A 23,016-nucleotide genomic window follows, 5' to 3' on the forward strand; every position below is an offset into this window, starting at 1 on the left:
AGTCTCTGTCAATCCGGAAGTCAATGTGCGCAGCTGCTGATTTATGTGACATGCACTTCCGCTCACGTACGAAATGACAACAAGACAGAACCCAGTTCAGTTTTTCTACATGTTTTAGTGTAAGATGTAAAACGTCTATTGAAAACAGTAAATATTTGAGAGAAAAATGGCGGTAAGTATTAGATACAGGCATGTCATTAATGCAATGAACACAATCAACAACTGGTCAAGATTTAGATACGTTGGCTGGTAGGCACAGAGATAAATACTCAGCGTACGCCTCGTGTATCATTGACCAACGTGTTCTGAAGGCCACAGAAGGTCTATGCACACACTTAACCAAGTGATCTCAATCTAGCTGCTCGTAATTTTAAAGAAATCTAGGCTAAGTGTCAATATTTCTAAAACCTTACAGTATCATAAAATCAATACCAGGAGAGAAAATAATGGAGCGAACTGTGTTTAAGTCTCTTTTCAATCCATTTGTTTTATTTGTCAACTAAATAACCCTAGGGTGCAACAGGAAATAACACAATAATTTACCTACCAAGTAGTATGTATAACCATTAACCAGATGACTTGCACACAGAAGAAGAAAAAAAGTAATGCAGACAGATATATATATATATATATATATATAAGAGGAAGATGTATGATCCAAAATTTGTTTGATCTTGGTCTTAATTTAAATTATGTGCATAAATTGTATGTGTATTGTGTTACTTATTTTGTCAGGATCATCCTCCAAGTGGGGGGTCCACTGACACAGAGGGTGTGGCAAAAAGTCCAGCATCATCAAAGGTAGTAATCTTTATTGCATATAGAAAAAAAAAATGAATTCATTGCTCAAGTTACTTCCTCATGCAGGTCAACCAGAAGTCAATCGGAAAACCTTATATACTTTTTCTCCGTATTACAAAGTACCTGACCTTAATACATGTATGATATACACGTATCTCTATGAATTACAGGTAAATTTGATGACATGTCATACATATGTATGCGTATCACCTCCTTGAGGCAATATGACATTTAAGGAACTTTTTTTAATGAGAGATGAAAACCGATTCTGACCAAAAAGTTGCAAAAAGGCAAGAGAGGGGGTGGGGGATGGGGAGGGGTATAATTTTTCTCAACTATCAGATCTCTTAATCCAAAAAAAGTATACTAACAAGTTATCATGGCTATATACATAGATTATAAGAGGGCTTTTTAACATGTCAAATTAGTTGGTAGGATCCATGATGATTTAGTTGCATGGATTCCTATTTAATGAGGATATACACTAGTGGCTATTATCTCAGTTAAACAAAAAAAAACTATCTTTTGTACTTATATGGGCTGAAGGCCAAGTCTAATATCTGAAATTTAGTAAAGAATCAAAATTTGATAAACACAGTTTTTTTTTAAGATGTCAAGTAGTCATGAAAAGCTGTATTTCTGAAAAAATCATTAATTATTAAAACAGTAAGAATCTTTTACAGTGTGAATTGGAAGCTCAGAAACTAATCAATACATTGTATATCATCTTCAGATTGCTTTATGCAGAAGTATCTGTCTATGAAATGACAATTTACAATGAAATTTTATATGTTTTTATCAGGGATCTGTAAGTATAGTATCTGAATATTAATCATTATTTAATTTATGGTGTATGGTATTTTACATGCCTAGATTTTTTTTCTGATGTGGATGTAATTACATAAAATTATTTTTTTTGAATCAAGATAAGAAGTTACTCAACATTGTATGACATTTATTTATAGTATAAATGTATTAAACTAATATTACTTTTTGGTAAAATCGTTAAAAATATGTGATCTATTTCATTATTTATAATTTCTTTGTACCTGCATGTTGGAATGGGAATTACAGCATCATATACTGTTAATTTTATTTGACACTTAAATTCAGTAGTGAAAAATCTTGCTTGGCTTTGTCAGAAATTGAATTTAATTATTTGATTATAATTGACTTAAATCTAATATGATACATGATCAGGAAGATTTTCATTTTTAAAGAGGACTTGAAGATATATCGCAATCAGTGTGTATTTTATCAGTAAATTGTCTTATTAAAGTTTTTTTTTTCTTTTTTGTATTATATTTATTCAAATAACTTACAAAACTATTAAACCAAATTTACATGCTTAATTTTATTTTATCAGTCAAAATGCCTTTTTTTTTAACTACATGCTATAACAAAAAGTAGTATTTTGACTAGGTCTTATTTTAAATTTTATGATGTTTTTTTCAGCTGGACAATTTGTCGCGTGAAGATCTGACAAAGTTTGTCAAGAAACAGATGCTTCTTCTCCAGAAAACCAGAGCAAAATGTGATGGTAAATTTATTCACTATATTAACTAATTATACATGTAGCTTCATGTCATTAATAAACACAGAGTTGATATTATATGCAAGAATGATCATGAAAATTACTTCATTATATATTTCATTCTGAATTAGTTTGCAGTAGTCAACGACAGCACACAATTTGAAAAAAAAGGATTACTAGTTTGTGAATGACCTTTATGTATATAAGGACTCTGATGTTATTAAAATGTATTAAGGATTACACAAGTTGCTAGTGTTTCTAACCATCTAAATAACTGTATATACATGTATATACTGTATATATACTTTCCAGAGTTGACCAAGAAGGTTACAGAGCTGGAGTCCCAGAGACAGCTGGGTGAGGGTGAGGGGGGAGATGGGAACCAGGAGGATATAAAGGTGAGGACCAGTTTACCTGTCACTGTTCTTGCTTTGAGTTGAAATGTTTTGCCAAAAAAAGTAACTGTGTATAAATAAGACAGACAAAATGCCATACTAAATGTCTGTTTTAGAACTTGAAGACAAAAATAGAAGAACTAGAAGTGGAGAAAAAGGAGATGTTGACAGCATACAATGCTGTACAGGCCTCACAGGAACTGGCTGCAAATAAATTACAGGTACTAACAACAGAATGGTAGAGATATTGTGTCATACACTCACAAACTACAGGTACTTACAATAAAATGGAATACACTAACAAAGTACAGGTATTTTAGTCCTACAACAGAGTGGTAGAGATACAGGTCAGTGTTAGATATACATAGAAACACACAAATAAATGGTTTGGTGGTTGTAAAATTTTACCAGAGTAGAAAGCATCTTGATTGGAGTATGTCTTGGAAACAAAGAGTATTTTAGAACTAAAGCCTTTGTTGAAAAGTGAAAAATATCATAATGTGTAACATTTGGATTACACAAGTTATTTTTTCTCTGATTATTTAGGATATGGAGGGACAGCTTAATGAGGCAATCAAAGAAAAAGAAGAAATTGTGGCACAACTGTCTGTTTCTAAAAGAGAAAAGAAGGTATGTCTAGCATTATGAACTCTCCATTTTAAATAGATTGATCAAAATGGTTGTAAGTTTTGCCATCAGAGTGTGATTCATGTAGAGACAATGAGGAAACACCTCATTTAATTTTTAAGGAACTTGAAGAACAGCTGGAGTGTATGAAGATGAAGGACGAGACTCTGAATTCCTCTCTGCACTTCATGCAGCAAGAACAGAGTCAACTGCTGGAAGAAAATAAGGTAAATACATGTATTCTTAAAAACAAGGGCAGCAAAAAATGTGTTAAAATAAATCATGATAAGAAAAAAAACCACCAAAAATTGGCCATATACAAGCAAAGCAAATAAAACATTTACAAGATGATTAGTAAAAAAAAAATGACAAACTATTTTTGCTCAATTTTATGCAGGAGGAGGGGAGCTAACTAATGGAGGAAATGAAAGAAAATAAAAACAAGCCTAAAAATAACCAAAATGAAAACAAAAACTATCATGACAAAGAATGAAATTCAAAGTTCCATGATACAAATTTTGCTCTAAACACTGAGCCAACTGTATGTGGAAATGAATATTCATGCAATTAATAAAAAACAAGAAGCGTGTTACAAAACACAACAAGGAAATAATGGGGAAAAAGACTAAAAATGAATGTAAATTGATACCACCAAAGATATATGTCAGTGATAACTGCATACATGCACAATTCATTTGTAAATTGCCTTATTTTGTAGAAATTAAAGGAACAGGAAACTGTGCTGTCTGATGCCAGGGATATAGTGATGCAGAAACTGAAAGCAATGAAACAACACCAGATGAAGAGTCAGGCAGAGTTTGAGGAGCAGATACAGAAGTTAACAGAGGGAAAACAGGACTTGTCTGCCTTGATGCAAACCCTGGAGAAAGAGAAGAAGGAGGCTGAAGACCTTGCTGCTGAAAGAGAAAATCAGGTCAAGGTCATGGCCCAGAAAATGGACAAAATAATGACAGAGCTGGAGGAGGGAGGTGAACAGAAGGGACAGGGTAGCGAGGTAGAGGAGATCATCCAGAAAGTGGAACAGCTGGAGAAACTGTGTCAGCAATTGAAAGAGGAAAAGCAGGACTTGGAATCAAAGCTTACTGAACAGACTTTGGAGGTGGAGAAATTTAAGTCCGAGATAATGAAGAAGGAAGAGCTACTGAACCAGTCTTCATCAGAAGTTGAGAAGTTAAAATCTGACTTGAATTTTGTTACTGGGGAACTTACAAAGTCACAGGAGCAGTCTTCATCAGAGGTGGAGAAGTTAAAATCTGACTTAAATTCTGTCACGGAGGAACTTAAAAAGTCACAGGAGCTGTATGTGAGTGAGCAGAGGTTTAAAGAAGATCTACAAAGTGAGATTGATAATTTACAATTCCAAATTCATGAACTCATGCACGAGAAGGAGGAAGAATCTCAAAAAGAGGCTGCTGCTGAGAAACCTAAACAAAAAGCCCAAGAAACAAAGAAAAATGGAAAATCTGGTCTAAAGGGTAATGGAGCCATTCCAAAAACTACAGACATAAGAAAGAAGTTGCAAGTAGTCACAAGGGAAAAAGAGCAGTTAGAACAGGAAATGAAGAAGGTGCTCACAAGAGATGAGAGTCTGTCATACGAGGTCAGTGAACTGCAAGAAGAAAAGGAGATGCTGAGAAATGATGTTCAACAGATGAATGAACAGATGGGAGAGTGGGAGCACATGATGAACATGTTACAGGAGGATAAGAACAGGATGCTGCAGGAACTCGATGCAGCAGAAGCCAAGGAGAAGAGAATTCTGGGAGAGCTGGATGTTGTGAGGGAGATACTGGGAATGGAGAAGAGGGTGGAGAAGAAGGAGACGGAAGAAGATGAAGAGGAAGAAGTGACTGATGATGGTGATGATGTGTTTGAAGCTGATGAGGGTCCAGGGATTGTGATCACTGAATTGGAGAAAATGAAAGTGAAACTGAATGAAATTGTCTCTCAGAATAGTCAGTTGAAAGTAGATTTAGATAGTGCCTATGCAAGTAAGGGGGACAGTACGGTAGAAATCCAGGCAGTGAAGAGGGAATTAGCTACATTGGTGTGTGAGAAAGAATCAGCTGAGAGGGAGAAAGAGTCTCTGTCTGTCATTATGAAATTGACTCAGGAGAAGGAGAAAGATCTCACTGAAGAAAACACTAATCTGAAGGGAGTTATTGATCAGAACGAGGAGGAGAAGGCAGAACTCAGAGGAAGAATCCAGGAGGTTCAGCAAGAGATCAGTAAGGTGGAGGGAGAGAAGCAGGAGCTGATCAAAGCAGCAGAGGATTCAAAGGAAAGCTATAAAGAAATGGAAGAGAAGGTGAAAGAGAGGCAGGCTTACACTGAGGAACTGGAGAACCAGATTTTGGAAATGTCCAACAACCTCGCAGAGGCACGCAAGAAACATGAGCAGTTTATAGCAAAAATGGAGGTGGAAGGAGAATCTGCCACATCCATGCTGCAGTCAGAAATTGAGAATCTGAAAGCAAGGATTGAGGAGCTTGAAAAAGAAGTAGAAAGGAGGAAACAGGAAGTGGAGGATGTGCAAGGTCAAAGGTCAGAGATGGAGAAAAAATTCCTGGATATATCCGAGGAGTTACAGAGAGTGAAAGAATCTTTCGAACTTTGTGAGAAAGAAAAATCTGAATTATTAACTCAGGTTGAGAATTTTAGTAAAATACAATCAGAAAAAGATGACATTTTGGAAAAATGTGAAAATTTGAAAGCAAATTTGGATGCTATGGAAACAGAAAAAACACAGTTCTTGGAAACAATCAGTCAACTTAATAAAGAAAAGGATGAACAAGTTTCATTAGTGGATCAGTATTCAAACAGTGTCGAAGAAAAAGAACTGTTAATTGAAAATCTAAAAAGTGAATTAGAGTTGCTTACACAAAATGCTGAAAAGTTGTCACAAGAGAAGGAATCTGTAGAAAGTGAACTGGTTCAGAAACTTAATAATGAGATTGAAAACAGGAAGAAAAAGCTATCTAATGCTCAGAGAGAATTGGCAGATGTAGAAGAAAAAGTGAAGTGCCTAGAGAGTGAGAAAAGTGAGTTGAATTCCAGGTTAGAGGAGAAAGAGGTACAGAATTCAACACTTCAGACTTCATTGACAAAAACATCTTCAAAGGTTGAAAACTTGAATAAAGAACTTTCTAGTCTATCAGAACAAAAAGAGGAACTGCAGAAAGATTTGGAGGGGAAAATGAAAGAAATAGAAGATTTAAAGATTCATCTGCAAAAGACAGAGTCAGAGAGGAATGAACAAATAGAAGAAGTGGAGAAGTTACGAAGAACTCTTGAGACAACTGACTCAGAAAAAGCAGAGAATCAGCAGGAAGTTGAAAGTCTGAAGACTTCATTAAAGAACATTGAAGAAGACAGAAATAATAGAATGAAGGAAATAGAGAGCTTACAGAATTGTTTACAGGTTATGGAGTCAGAGAAAGATGGACTGAAAGAACTAAGAGATCAGTATGAAGAGGTTAAAGGTCAGAATGATCAACTTCTGGAGGAAGTGAAAATCTTGAAAGAGGATTATGGGAAATCAAAGGCTGAAAATGAGAATCTGAGAGAAGAAATGAAGACTATTTCAGAAGGAAGTAATAGTGTTAAGAATGAGAGAGACATTCTGGCCTCACAGATGGAAAAACTTAAATGTGAAAAAGAAAAACTAGAGGGCGCTCTTTGTCAAAAGGATGAGGAAGTTCAAAATCTGTGTTCAGTGAAAGAATCTGAAAAAAATGTCTTGGAAACTGAGATTCAAAAACTAAAAAACGAACTTGAAGAAAGTGTGATAAAATTCCAGGAGATACAAACTCAGTTGAGTGAAACAGAGGAGGAAAAGAGGTCATTAGAAGAAGAAAATCAGAAATTAAAAACTGAGCTGGATGAAATCTCGAGAGAAAAGTCTGTATTGGATGAGTCTTTAAATGAGTTAAGGACTCAGATATCAGGGAGAGATACAGAGGAGAGTTCAATGTTAAAAGATATCCAGAGCAAAATTGAAATAATTCAGAATTTAGAAGAAGACAAGCTTAAATTGGAAGCAAGATATAAAGAGCTTCAAAATGACAATGAAGGCTTAAAAAGCTCTGTGGATGAAAAAGGTAGACTAATGGAGAAGTTAACATCAGAATTAGAACAGGCTAAAAAAGACTTGGCTTCAATGAATGTGACAAACAAAGAAATGCAAGAAGTGGAGGCACAGTTGAGGAAGGAATTGTCTGCCCTTGGTGAAAAGGTTGCAGAATTGCAGACCATTAACAGTGATCTAAACATACAAATCCAAGACTTGAGAGGAAAAGAAAGTGAGACTCAACAGAAATCAGAGGTAGGGATTTCCTTTCAGCAAAATTTTAAAATCAACTGAAAGTAATTTGTACAAAATTTATAAATTTATATTGCATTTTGAATTATGGGAAAAGGATCAAATATAATTCTTGCATTATTTGTAAAGCTACAAAAATTCTTAAACTTTCATCATGTTGTATAGAGTTCTAATGAGGAGAACAAAAGTTTGCAGCAGAAACTGAAAGAGAAGGAGGAAATGTACAATAAACTGAAATCTCTGGCCATGAAAAGCAAGAAAGAGGCAGGACAGCTCAAATCCAAGGTAAGTCAAGTTTAGCTAAATTGTTGATTTACATGTATACTTAAGTGTTGAATCAGTTTAAAACTGGTGATCAGGAATAAAAGTACCGGTAGATAGAATAGTTGTGTTTATGTATACATCTAGTAGAAAGTGTTGTACAATGTATCTTCTTAAAATTATGACCAATGCTACAACACTTTAAATTTTTCTATTCCTTCAACAGACTGATGAGCTACAGAAAGAACGAGACGAGTCTGTGAAGAAATGTGAAGAACTTCAGCAGCAGTTGTCTGCCCTTGAAATCTCCCAGAAGTCAGAATCTGAACTCATGAAGAGTTTCCAGGTGAGAATTTATCACATTGTATTGTCACATTCAGAAAACTTTCAGAGTTTTCAGAGTTTATTAATAATGTGAACATTAATGCTACATGTAAGTCTCAAACAAATACTGTGGAATCATCAAAATTCGTAGGCGCCAATTTTAGAGGATTGCTTAAATTTTACTGGTTTGTGGGGACGTAATTTCATGCATTTAATCATATTTACAAAAGGAAATATTATTTTGAACCCCTGTATATTAATTTGTGGAGGATGTAAATTTATGGATGAAGGGAAGTCCACGAATATGGAACCACCAAAAAATCTAATGATTCACAGTACACATGAGCTGAACCTGGCATAAGGGATTCCATAGGCTTAAGGCTGAGACTTGTCTACATGTATAATGAATGCAAGAATTTTTGCCAGAAACTGTCATTACAGCATATAAGATTACACTACAATCATAGGTCAACAATGTACAAATTGTATTTTTTCATTCCCATTAGTGGAATTTTTGGAACATCCCAAATTAAAGAAAAGGATTGACTATATCAGGGCTCTAATTGACGACTAATTTAGTCGCCATGGCGCCTAAAATTTTTCCATAAGTCGCCAAATTGGCGATCATTTTAAAATGACTTGGCGGTCATCGAATTCCTGAACTTTTAACATTTTTTATTTTTCTGAAGAAGCGAAAAGAAATTTTAAAAAAGAAATTATTTTTAGCAGTGGACACATTTTCTTGGTCACCTTTTTTTAGTAAGCAAACGTCCCTATATTGATTACTATGAACTTTCAAAAATAAAAATTGCCGGGCAACTAAAAATTTGCATTGGCAACTAAATTTTTTTGATAAAGTGCCAGCTGGCACCAAAATTGTAGAGGTCACTTAGAGGCCTGTATATACCTTAATTGGCTTTGTTGTTACACAACTCATCTGTACCAATGACTAATCATGGATTCTTTAAATACAGCTTTTACAGGAGAAGTATGATAAACTGGAGTTGGAGTATGACTCAAAGACAAAGGAATCGGACAGCTACAAGTCTGACCTTGAGAAGGTCATCTCTGAGTTGGCTCAGGTCAAGGAGACAATGGCCACAAGTAAAGAGGACAAAGAACAACTCATAAAGGAAGCAGACAGATTGAAAGGAGAGGTCAAGGTAAAATCAAGTCAAAGGTCAAGGTCATTTACTGATTATCATAAATTCAAAGGTCAGGATCATTACAAACATTAATGTTAGCCACATACATGTAGTAGCTTATATTGCAATGCCCTAGACCTGCAGAGAAAAAAATTGATACATGTATAGAGGACATATCTGGATTTCTGTGTAAAGAGTGTCAGCAGCTGTAACTGTTTCCAAATTTTTCTTTGTCAAAGATTTCAATGTCTGCTGCATATTTTACAGAAACAAGAGGGAGCTGTATCTGATCTGAAAGGAAAATTGGCATCCGCTGAAAAGGAAAGGGAGGCTTACAGAATTCAGAAAGATGAAGTCGTGAAGGAAAAACAACAGGTTTGACTCGTAACTTTTTAAAGTCCCTGAGTTAGGCATTTTGTGAATTTAATGACATTATTTATTTTTATTGCATTTTGATCTTAATTAAGATAGGAGAGTAAGGAAAAAGTATTCTGTATGAAAATTTCCCTTGTACTTTCATTGACTTTTCTCTATTCATTTTTATGGGTTTTTTAGGTGATAAAAGCTGGAGTTTGGGTTGTCATTGTGCCTCTTTTCTCTTAAAGGTACAAGGAAAGTTACAAGACTCAGAAGACAGAATGAAGAAAGAAGGAGAGAAACACAAGAGTGTGGTGACAGGACTACAGAGTCAAGTCCAGGAGATTCAGAGACAGTTAGAGCAGGCTAAACAGGTGAGAGAGAGAGAGAGAGAGATTCAGAGACAGAGCAGGCCAAACGAGAGAGAGAGAGAGAGAGAGAGATTCAGAGACAGTAAGAGCAGGGTAAACAGGTGAGAGAGAGAGAGAGATTCAGAGACAGAGCAGGCTAAACAGGTGAGAGAGAGAAAGAGAGAGAGATTCAGAGACAGAGCAGGCTAAACAGGTGAGAGAGAGAGATTCAGAGACAGTAAGAGCAGGCTAAACAGGTGAGAGAGAGAGATTCAGAGACAGTAAGAGCAGGCTAAACAGGTGAGAGAGAGAGAGAGAAAGAGATTCAGAGACAGTAAGAGCAGGCTAAACAGGTGAGAGAGAGAGATTCAGAGACAGTAAGAGCAGGCTAAACAGGTGAGAGAGAGAGATTCAGAGACAGTAAGAGCAGGCTAAACAGGTGAGAGAGAGCAAATGCATTTATTTTACATGTTACATACAGGTATTGACTTTTAATTTAAGTGTAAATTAATTAAGAGACTTTTAAATCTAAAGAAGAAATTTTCGGGCACACTGTAATAATTGGTGACCAAAGCTAACTGTGTATTTTTGCCACTGCATAGGAGGCCAAACAGAGTAGTATGATGGACCTGGAGATCGCAGACTATGAGAGAACAGTTCAGGCTCTCAACAAGACGATCTCAGACAGGGACGTGACAATCACAGAACTGAGGGGGGACGTGGAGAGGCTAGAGGAGAAAACTAAGGCCCTCAAAGAACAGATAGGTATGTACTAATGTACTAATGTATTGTAACAAAGAAAAGATAGGTATGTACTAATGTACTGATACACTGTAACAAAGAACAGATAGATATGTACTAATGTACTGTAACAAAGAACAGATAGATATGTACTAATGTACTAATACACTAACAAAGAACAGATAGATATGTACTAATGTACTAATACACTGTAACAAAGAAGAGATTGGTATGTACTAACTGTATTCTGAAATAAATGTGTCTGACTGTTGACACAAAAACATGGAGCATTGAGCAGTTACTGAATATCAAATTAAGTAACAGAGTTTGACACTAAGGCATGTCAGACCGACCCAGTCTAGTAAATGAGTGGTATGGTCGTGTAAAATGTTCGTGAACTAGACCGACTGGTCATGTGTATGAAATAAATGATAACCCTCATTTCAGTCTTTCAAATAAATATTCTAAAAATATTCTTAAAAGTTTTTTATTGTTTTTTAAAATTCTTATTTGTCTGATAGTAAACATTACCCATCGCTCTGTAAAAGAAAACTTCCCCTCATGACACAATCGCTATTTTTAGTCCGCCTGTAATAGGGGGGCAGCAACATTGTCGGTGTACACAAGTGTATGTAGCATAATGGCCTGTGTTTGAAGTTGTGTGTTTCACTTGTATGTTGACCATTACTTCCATGGTAAGCCGTGGGATGGTCACATACATCCAACTCTGGTTTTGACATGAAAATGTGATGGGAACTATCTTCGTTCAATATTTAAAATTAGTATGAAGTAATTGAATAATATATTCTTTAATTCACAATTGTATTTGTTTTTAGGGTAATTATTTTTATACTAAGTTCATTGATTGTTCCTTAAATAAGGCTTATAATATCTGTGTGTCACGCTTAACCCGACGTAATGGCTAGCGACCTATGGAAGAGTCTGTCAAAATATACATGTATCTTAACAAGTGCGAGAGACGGTATCTTTATTGAAGTATGGTTTTGAAACTTTTTTCCCATTATAATTAGCAGTTTATAAAAAGTGAATTTTCAAGTTTGGCCAGGGCTAGTGATTTTATGGTCAGGGCTAGTAAAAATTATTAGAAGTAGCCCGACTGGTCTAGTACTTATAAAAGTTAATGTCAAAGCCTGAGTAAATTCCTATTTTATGTAAATGAACAATCACAGATTTATTTTAGGTACATGTAATTATTTCTCACACAACAGATGCTGTAGAGGAACAGAGAATTCAGGCAGATGACAGAGCAAACAAACTGAAACAGATGTTGGTCAAAACCAAGAAAGAGTTGTCAGATGCCAAGAAAATGGTAAACAAAACTTATCAAACAAATAACTAAAATTTAAGTTCAACTAAAAAAAATATTACTTATGCTAATTTATTAAATACATGTAGCTGTTGAATTATTTTCTCAGTTTGTGAATGTAATGAAGTTGCAAAATTTTTATCTTCATTAGATTAAATTATCACTTAGAGTTGTGTCAGATCAAAACAACCATAAAGATACATTCACAAGAGTAGACACACTGTTTTATTTTGATAGGAAACAGAGCAGAGGTCATCTGATGCCCAGTTGAGAGGTCAGCTGGAAGGGCTGAATCAACAAGTGGAGGAAAACAAGGTAAGAAAACTAGGTCAGAGGCCACTATGGAGTACCTCAAAATGTAGGTCATGAGTATGTTATGTCTTGGCAAATTAGGGGATAAACACATAGGAAAACTTAATTGTAAAGTGTATAATGTACATATTCATTTGAAAAAAAAGCAGATAAAATATTGATAGTGTATGTGAAGGATAAAAACATTGCAATTTATTTTCAAATTGATGAGGACTAGAAATTGACTTCACATATGGAAAAAATTCTTTCAAAGACCCCAATATGACGAAATGATTTTTTTTTTTTACAAATATTTTTTTATCTTTGTTATAGATACAGATGGGAGAACTTGCTGCAGAGAAGCAGAAATTACAGGAGAAACTTCGATCCCTGACTGATTCCAACCAGAGGACGATCCGGTCTCTTGAGGGTCGGATCCAGTCACTTCAGGATGACTTGGAGGTCACTAGGAGTGAGATGAAAGCTGTCCAGGCAGAGTATGACGGCTACAAGGTAAAATATAGAAGAGAATCTTAGCCTCTAATCCTAATTTGCTGTTGGTTGTGTTAAAGATTTGTCTTTGAATCGGAAGGTTTTAAGATATACATACAATCAAACCTTGTTATCTCAAACATGGGTGAACTACCATTTAGGTGACACATGCAATATACAGGTAAATTACCTGTAATAATGATTTTCTAGATGAAAAAAATTTGATTGTACAGAATTTAAGGGTTCCCATTATCCCATTTCAGGTGAGAGTACACAGTGTGTTGAAACAGCAGAAGAAAGGAAGCCAGGAATCGGCGGTCAGTGAGAGTGAGAAAATGGAAAGGTGAGAGTTGTGTATTAAAATGTTTAATGCCATTCCATCCAAATCATTCTTCTTACAAGAAAGTTGGAGGGGCTATGCATGGTAGTAGTACAACAATGAAAGTGTCCAATATTATTTTGCACCTTTCATACTCAGAGAGAGGGTAATGAGTGCAGGGTTGTCCCTAAGACTCGGGGGCCGGGGAATTTCCCTACCAATAATGACGTAATCCCCGGCTACTCTGGTACTAAGCTCATACTCCTTTAAAGGAAGGAACACTAGACCCCTTCCTACTTTTTTAATGTCCCCTGCTATTTTAATTCTTAGAGACAACCCTGGAGTGCTTGTATTTTGCCCAGTTATAAAGGCTGTGTCTCTGACTATATTTGTTTTATTGAAAGAAAAGTACATGTGTTATTTTATTTTATTTAGAGAGAGACTAGAAAAGGCTGTAGAACAGCTGAAGTCAAAGATCCAGGATCTAAGGTAAAATAATCAGTTAGGAGACTTAGGTGATAAAACTGAAAATCTAATACTCAGGCCTATATTCATAGAAAATAATAGTAATTTATTGGAGTACAAGTATTTATTTTAAAATTTATTGAGAGATCACTTTATTTTAGACAATTTATGACAGAAAATTGAATTCTGAAATAATATATGGATCTTAGATAAAGTCTTACTGCTCTTTCGCAAAAAATATAGTGTCTAAATTTTTGACATTCTGCAGACATATGAAAACTGTTGTTCAAGATTGTAGCTAATTTTTTGCCCCAAATTGCTAAGATTGTCTGTACAATACTTGGCCATTCTGTTGGATTTAGAAGACACACTAGATTTCTCTCTTTTTTTCAATGCAGGAAGATGTATGTTAATTTATTTTTTACTGAAAACCAATTTAGTATAGTCAATAACAGATTTGTTTGTTTGTAGTGATAAACTGAGGACAGCAGAGTCTGACATGGAGATACAACAAGAGGAGAACGCCCACTTAATGGGTCGCTATAACAAGTTAGTGGCCGACATGCAGGAGAAAGACAATACCAACAGGAGGAGGTCAGTACAATTCTCATAAGTAATGGTTAATCTCCCCCCCCCTTAACCCGTCCCACCCACACTTAATGGGTTGTTATAACAAGTTAGTGGCTGACATACAGGAGAAAGACAATACCAACAGGAGGAGGTCAGTACAACTCTCATAATTAATGGTTAATCTCCCCCCCCCCTTCCCCCGTCCCACCCACACTTAATGGGTTGTTATAACAAGTTAGTGGCTGACATACAGGAGAAAGACAATACCAACAGAAGGAGGTCAGTACAATTCTTATGATTAATGGTTAACCTCCCCCCCACCCCCACCATCCCACCCCCACCCCCACACTGAATGGGTCGTTATAACAAGTTAGTTGCTGACATACAGGAGAAAGACAATACCAACAGGAGGAGGTCAGTACTATTCTTATGATTAATGGTTAACCTCCCCCCCACCCCCACCATCCCACCCCCACCCCCACACTGAATGGGTCGTTATAACAAGTTAGTGGCTGACATACAGGAGAAAGACAGTACCAACAGAAGGAGGTCAGTACAATTCTTATGATTAATGGTTAACTTCCCCCCCCCCATCCCACCCCCACCCCCCCACTTAATGGGTCATTATAACAAGCTGGTGGCTGACATACAGGAGAAAGACAGTACCAACAGAAGGAGGTCAGTACAATTCTTATGATTAATGGTTAACCTCCCCCCCCCCCACATTCCACCCCACCCCCAAACTTGATAATAGGTCGTTATAACAAGTTAGTGGTTAACATACAGGAGAAAGACAATACCAACAGGAGGAGGTCAGTACAATTTTCATAATTAATGATAACTAACCTCCCCCCCCCCCCCCCCCCCCCCACTTAATGGGTCGCTATAACAAGTTAGTGGTTGACATACAGGAGAAAGACAATACCAACAGGAGGAGGTCAGTACAATTTTCATAATTAATGATAACTAACCTCCCCCCCCCCCCCCCCCCACTTAATGGGTCGCTATAACAAGTTAGTGGTTGACATACAGGAGAAAGACAATACCAACAGGAGGAGGTCAGTACAATTCTCATAATTAATGATAACTAACCTCCCCCCCCCCCCCCCCCTCCACTTAATGGGTCGCTATAACAAGTTAGTGGCTGACATACAGGAGGAGGTTAATACAATTCTTATAATTAATGGTTACCTCCCCCCCCCCCCCCCTCCAACTTAATAAGTTACTTTATAACAAGCAAGTGGCAGACTTAGAGGAGAAGGACAATATCAACAAGAGAAGGTCAGTAGACTTCTCATATTTAATGTTTACCCGGTACATATCCCCACAGAAATTTACTCATATGCCACCTGTGCTTGCATGTATATCGTAAAATTTTTAATACAACAAATGAATAAAATTCACTAGACATCCTATCAGTCAATGAAAATTATGAAAATGATCTTATATAATATACTGTGGTTGTAGATTGGAGGACATGACCCATGAGAAGGATCTGCTAGTCAAGGAACAGAAGGAAACCATTAAACAGCTCAATCTACAGAATGATACAATCACTCTCTCATTCAAGGTCTGTCTGAGAACTTAACCGAGTTAAAAAAAAAATACATTTGTAAATAAAGTAAAAATACTTATTATAAATTCATTCTTACTAGGAAGTGATTTTCATTCCCTGTAGATTTAAAGTGCATTATGAACTTAATTGGGTAAAATGAACAACTGTACATGTAATTAAAATTTTTAGTCCATGGCACTTTGCCGTAAGCATTGTTTACGTAAAGATTTCTTTTTTTTCTGTATGCCACATTATACTTGTAGGTATGAAGTTTTAACAATTTTGATCTTGATTTTTTTTTTGTACTGTAGGATCAGATACAGTCTTTACAGGAGGACCAGAGCCATGCTATCAATATGTTACAGATGCAGATAGACTCACTGGAGCGTGAAAACACTCGCCTACAGAGGGAGCTTCAGCAGCAGATGTCAAAGGTCACGACTGTGCGGTCAGTCATGGTCACAGAGAGACAGAGTCCTGTCTCTACAGGGAATGAGTTTATTGTGCATGACATCAGGCATGAAGAACGACAGGAAGGGGAGGTAACTAAGACCGTAATTAATCAGATGAGTAGGTTAATCATTAATTTATTAATAGATTTTATTGATTATATGGAGAATGAGATGAAGACAGGTGTAATCTTTTAGAATATAGTTATAAGGTGTGATATTTTTAAGAATTTTAGAATGTAATCTTGAGTGTCTCTGAGACTGCTCAAATATACTAGTATATTGATGTTTGTGATCTAATTTCATTTCGACTTTGTTTGGTACCATTGTAGGGATCCGAAATAGTTGATCCAGAACCCTGCTCAAAGGTACATTGTTCTTTTTTTTTAATCTTACATATACAGTATAGAGTACTTAAAAAGTGGCATTTTGTACATTTAATTTGTTAATATGGAGCATTTTCAATGAACATGAATTTCAAGGTGAAATGATTAAGTGGAAAATAAAATCAGTAATGAGCAGGCAAGACAGTATGTATACTGTGTATAGTAAAGAAATATAATTTATAAAGTTATATATGTTGAAGTCTACATTTTCCTTTTCACAGGGCACAAGTAAACCATCCCCGTTACCACTAGACAGGCTTTTATCAACAGGCCCCGAGGACACAGGTATACAAAATTGTTGTTGAAATGGACTGTGGTGAATCATGATCATAGCTAATACTTATGTATGGTATAGGGATCTTGTTGCATCATTTCTGATCCCTTAGAATTCAATGTATTCTTAGTAGATAGATAGTCTTTTCTAGGCCTTGTTCTGAACTCCGCTGATTTAACATGTTTTAATTTTTAAACAGTCAATTTGTTTGTGAAATTTGTGTAAATTTGATTTGGTCAGTATTATTCAACATATTTTGTTTAGTACAATTTAGTGGAACATACTAATTTTCTTGAGCATTTTAACCTATTTTATGTACATGTACTTGTATAAGAAAGCTATCGTGTAAATGGTAAAGAAGCTGATGTGAGTGATGCTAACTGCTGATTGAGATACATCTTGGTGATTTATGATTTATAGTGTATCCTAAAGAAGTGACTGAGATAGAAGTTGAGACACTGAGAGAGAACCTGTCCACAGCTCATAAACGGATCGAGCATCTCAACGAGGTAAGCAGTTAGTCAGAAATATATACATATAATACAAGTATCTCGCCGAGGTAAGCAGCTTAGCCACTGATTCAGAAAGTAAACTAGCATCTTATCAAGATGAGCAGAGGCATGCAGGAACTCATCAAATAATTTAAGGATGTACCGGTACATGTATCAACTAACAGCTCAAAAATATTCTTTTATCTCTGTTAAGATGGTGAAGCATTCTCTTGCTTATGTTCAGTAGAACTTGGTAGAGAATATACATTGCATTTTAAAAGTTAAATAAAGTTTATAGTTAATTGGCTTAATTGCAGTAAAATAAAGAAATAAATTCAAAAGTTTTATGCCAATTTTTACTATCTTTTGATATGTAGAAATACATGTACAGGTTGTATCAATTTCATAATAGAACTGAGTGTGACATAGATGTACATATATATCACTTAAAAGATTAATGAATGAACTACAGTTGAACTTCGGTATCTCAAACTACAGTTGAACTTCGGTATCTCGAACACTGATATCTCGAATACCATGGATATGTTGAAGTGATTTGGAAGTCCCATCTACTTATCCTTTAAGTATTTTACCCTCAATATCTCGAATCCTCAGATATCTTGAAGTTTTTTCTTGGTTCCATCGAGTTTGAGATAACGAGGTTTGATTGTATTTTTTATATACTTAATGTGGATTGAGGTGAAAATACATGTTAGTTGAAAATTTGAAAAAGACCACCTTTATATTTTTCTGTAGTTGTCCAATGAAAATGAGGCCACAGTGATGAGGTTGGAGGAACAAGCTAAGATTCTAAAAGAGGAAATCCGTCGACTGGAGCGGAACCAGCAACGTGAAAAAGAGGCTGCAAATATGGAGTACCTCAAGAACATTCTTCTAAAGGTGAATACTGTGTAGTTGTTAGTGCTTAGTTACTCAGGTTTTCAATAGTTTGATTTGATTATGTTAAAGAATATTACATATACATAAATGTACTTCATGAATTATTATACAGTTTGATTGAATGACATGGCATAACTATAGTTCCGGAAAACTGGTATGGTGCATATGGATATACATGTAGTACATGTAGTTGAATTATTAATATATACATGTGATCAATTTGAAATTTATTTTGGTTTCAGTAAAAGGCTATTTAAATTTTGCACCATACCCTTGAAGAACATTCCTCATATTTATTTATGAATGAAATGTGACCTTGACATTTTGTAGTTCCTGAGTTTGAAGGTCGGAGACGAGAGACAGCAGCTGGTTCCTGTTCTGACGACAATGTTAAAACTCAGCCCCGAGGAAAAGGCAACTCTGGATACAGCAGCTCAGGGTAAGGGAGACAATAAATTTATGATGTTTGTATTTTGATAGACATAGTGTTTGTTCTGTGTGCTAATAACTTAAACCATAATTTTTTAAATAAAAGTGTATAGAGAAATATTGCAATTTTAAATTTGGCTGCATATACCGGAAATTAAGCCACTTTTGGCTTGGATGATAATTAGAGGGCAAGAAATATTGTGTTTATCAAGGATTCATTAAATATTGCAGGGTTTTTATGCCCCCGTTATCAAAGATTCGGGGGTATATAGTTTTTGCCCTGTCCGTTCGTGTGTCTGTCAATCTGTCCTCAAAAACTTTAACCTTGCCCCTAACTTTTGATTGGTTGGAGCTGTGTCTTTCATATATCACATGTGTATTCCTTGTGACAAGACCTTCCTTTGGTTATCAACATATTTGACCTCTTGACCTAAACCTTGGAGTTTGACCCACTTTTGCAAAAAATTACCCATCTTTATCCTTGGCCATAACTTTTGAACAGTTGGTGCTGGGGCTTTCATATTTCATGTGTATTAATCGTGACAAGACCTTTCAATGTGTGTAAATATTTTTGACTTTCACCTTAGAGTTTCACCTACTTTTAAAAAAACTTTGACCTTGGCCATATCTTTTGATTAGTTAGTACTAGGGCTTTCAAATATTATAGGTATATTCCTTTGAATACCAACAACTTTGACCTTTTGACCTTGGAGTTTGACCTACTTTTGAAAAACTTTAACCTACGGCATAACTTCTGAATAGTTGGTGCTAGGGTTTTTATATTTTGCATGTGTATTTCTTATGACAAGGTCTTCCCCTGCGTACCATGAATTTTGACCCTTGACCTTGGAGTTTGACCTTCTTTTAGAAAACATTAACCTTGACCATAACTTTTGAATGGTTGGTGCTTAGGCTTTCATATTTACCAGTACATCTATTGACAGAAGTTCTTTCTTTGGGTAACAACATTTTTATCACTTGACCTTGACCTTGGAGTTTGACTTGCGTTTGAGAAACTTCAACCTTCGCCTGAAGCTGCCACAAGGGGGCATCAGTGTTTCACAAACACATCCTTTTTTTTTTTAATTTTTTTAAAAGAACAATTATAGATTCTTTAGAAACAATTTTTTTCCCCTTTTTTTTTAATGTGCAAGTTCAGAAATTATTATGTATTTTAAGAATGATACTCAACAAACAGGATATGACTAAAAAAATAATCATTTATGTTTAAATATATTATAGGAGAAGACAATGCAGCTAATCCACAACAACAGCAGCAAGGGGGTGGATGGGGGTCTTATCTTCACCGCTGGTCAGGGTTAGTGTGAGAAGTCAAGGCAACATTCCTACACAAACAAAATGACTGAAAGTCACTCTAATGGGAGAAACTTTAAACAAATCCTGGAATGAAGAATAAAGACTTGTTTATTTGAATGAAGAGATTGTGAAGAGCTTGACAGTTTATTTTCTGAGTACTTTGTGACAATGTTGCATGCTGAGGAGAAATGTTGAATGGCAACACAATGAGGACCTGCCTGATTGTCCGAATGTTTGTGTGTGTCCATTGTTTATAGACAACTTTAGTCCTGTGATAACTGGAGTCATGACTCTTCAAATGAAGAATGTTGTATGCCATGTTTGACACCAGTGCTAGCTTCTGTGTACATGTACATTCCAAACTGCCAAGGAGAGTACCTTTCTCTTTAGAAGTTTCATGAAAAAAAAAATTCCAATTCATTTTTAGAAAAGTGCTGTTTATTCATGTATGGTAGAATGATCTTTAGTAAAAAATTGATGCAACAATAAAATTTCGCCATTAAATGCATTCATGGTGACAAGTTCTTGCAATTTTGTAATAATTTTTAATTTTATAATATAGAAATTGACTACTGCTATGACTGTTAAACATACTCTGGCATTTAAGCGGTGTAGACTTTGTGTTCGAAAGTAAAATATCAGTACTGTATTATTTATTTGTAATTGTATTAATAGATTTGTAATTGCTATACATATTATTTTATTCACTATATCATTTTTATGAAATCTGAGACCAGATTTTATGATTACCGACAAGTATTTGTTGAATGAGTCCAGTATTAAGATTTCGGTGAATTTAGTATAGAAAGAAGTTTATGTACCAATAGCTTAACAAATACATTGGATTTTTGAGTTGCAAATTTCTTTGTAGGTAATTCATGCATTAGTTTTGATTAAAAAAATTACCAAGAAATATAGATTTCATGCTCAAGAATATTCTTAGATATGAAAGATATCTAATATAACTTAGGATGAAACTTTGGCATTTTATTTTGAAAAGTATGTAACTTGGGCAATTATAACTTTTATCTAGCATTTTAATCCTCATAAATCTCTTGAAATTTAATTCATGTAATAATTTCATATCTCTTGTATTTTTATTTGATCAACAATCTTCTGTTGCCTGTTGTACATTAACCGACAGTAGTTATACATTTAGAGTATATAGTCACATACTCTGTGTATGTTGGGGTAAACCCACATTTTTAGGGAATGGCAAACTGGTAGTCTGTGATCAGCACTCAGTGAAAAAAGTGACAAGGTAAATTCTGGCAGATTTACATGTACAAACCAGGAATTATTCAGAGGTGAATTCCACATGTAATCTATTTTTTTTAATGTATCACATGTTGTGGACATGTGTACAAGGTACTTGTTTCGCATTGTCTTTATATACATGTATTGTGTGAGGTACAAAAGTTTTCATTTCTTTGATTGTTCATAAGTTTGTGTCCATTAGTGAAGTGATGGTAGATTGATTCAGAGAAGATTGTAAGTATTGGTAGTTGAAAATTTCAAGTTAAGATGCTGAATTGTCCTGGTGCATGAAAAACACTACAGAAATGATTTTAATGATTATACGTATTTGTGCTTGTAGTTCTAAAGGCATCTTTGCTTGCTGAGGGTTTCCGATCCAAATCTACTCTACAGATTGAGTAGATTTCAGATCGGAAGCCCTTGGCAAGCGAAGATGTTCTAAAGGGGGCTAACATTTTGTAGTTACCATATCATAATTCATTTATTAATAAACACTTCTTTAATTCACATTCCACTATTTAAACTTTGAAGAAAAAAAAGGAATCTTTTTTTTATAAAACCTAAAAAAAGCCATATTTGTCCTCAAAATTCTGTTATGCATTTAAAAAATTTCCTTTTAAACATTATTTTGAAGTGATGGTTTTCAGTAAGTATTGAATAGAGTAAGGCATGGATCATACACTGATTTGTCTTATGTTTTGTTTAACTATCATTTTGCTGTCTTCTCAATGTATTTTTATATATAGTTATATGAGTGTTTCTTGTTTCAAAGAATGAAACATAAATTAATTTTTGTGTTCTTGTTTGCATTTACTTGTTATATTAACCACACTGGTCTTTCAGAGTGCAATATTGTGATGACATAATAAATTGGTATTTCTGCAAGTTATTTTTATTGTTGTGAATATGAAAAGAACTTTGTATAATGCAGGTAAGATCATTAGGGTATGCAAGAATTTGTGGGTGTCCTAGAAATCTGCACCTCTCAGTTTGTCCACACATCTCCTGTTTTTACCCAGTTTTTCCCATAATTATCTTAATATTTTGGTATATGTAAAATATGCATTTAATCGATCAAACTTAAATTTAGGATGTGTGCATATGAATTTGACAAATTATATCCTTGTACCAGTCTTGTAGAGCAGGATTACCCCTCTAACATCTTTTCTTTTGAAATCTGGCTTTAGAGGAAGATTTTTCCTGGAAAATAGGCTCTAAAAGTAGGATTTCCCCTACAGAAAAATGACTCTAGGATTTCCCCCAAGGAAATCCCTCACCGGATTCAATTTTTTCTAGGAATCTTACTCCGTGAAATAGAGTGTGATTTCCCACAGAGCCAATTTCCCCTCACTAAATTATCATTTATCTAGAAGCACAATTTGGGCTAATAAGACTAGTGTGGCTTTTCTTTTCTGGTCAGATTTCTTTTCTATAGACATGCATCATGTATGATTTGATCTTCATATTTAGCCCCACCCAAACTCCAGGGTCAATAATTTGGGAAGAAATCTAAATCCACAATACTTAAGAATGTTACATATTAATATTGTTTAGTGTAATCTTGCTAATCTTGAAAGAATTCTGATCCAGGATTGTAAGACCGTGCTACCTACTGCC

At 35.1% G+C, this 23,016-nt stretch overlaps 1 protein-coding gene across 1 annotated transcript; it reads left to right on the top strand.

The window, feature by feature from the left end:
• The first annotated feature begins 165 nt into the window (after positions 1–165).
• LOC133176519 (GRIP and coiled-coil domain-containing protein 2-like) lies at positions 166–22,288 on the top strand. Its single transcript, XM_061311637.1, has 28 exons — positions 166–172; positions 736–801; positions 2,257–2,341; positions 2,648–2,733; positions 2,847–2,951; positions 3,277–3,360; positions 3,480–3,584; positions 4,076–7,702; positions 7,865–7,984; positions 8,187–8,306; positions 9,259–9,447; positions 9,697–9,804; positions 10,035–10,160; positions 10,739–10,901; positions 12,107–12,207; positions 12,442–12,519; positions 12,829–13,008; positions 13,251–13,330; positions 13,742–13,795; positions 14,243–14,365; positions 15,809–15,911; positions 16,208–16,438; positions 16,678–16,713; positions 16,953–17,016; positions 17,426–17,514; positions 18,253–18,396; positions 18,727–18,835; positions 20,068–22,288. Exons 1-28 carry the CDS (start codon positions 167–169, stop codon positions 20,151–20,153), a joined length of 6,468 nt encoding a protein of 2,155 aa, XP_061167621.1. The 5' UTR covers position 166; the 3' UTR covers positions 20,154–22,288.
• Positions 22,289–23,016: the final 728 nt, after the last annotated feature.

Source organism: Saccostrea echinata, unplaced genomic scaffold (genome assembly GCF_033153115.1).
Source record: "Saccostrea echinata isolate AGI-Se365-2 ecotype Australia unplaced genomic scaffold, CSIRO_AGI_Sech_v1 ptg000076l, whole genome shotgun sequence".
Taxonomy (NCBI): domain Eukaryota; kingdom Metazoa; phylum Mollusca; class Bivalvia; order Ostreida; family Ostreidae; genus Saccostrea; species Saccostrea echinata.

Coding starts and splice junctions, on each gene's coding strand:
- LOC133176519 (XM_061311637.1), top strand. Junction 7,985..8,186: donor CAGGACAGCTCAAATCCAAG/GTAAGTCAAGTT, acceptor TTCCTTCAACAG/ACTGATGAGCTACAGAAAGA. Junction 9,805..10,034: donor TCGTGAAGGAAAAACAACAG/GTTTGACTCGTA, acceptor TTTCTCTTAAAG/GTACAAGGAAAGTTACAAGA.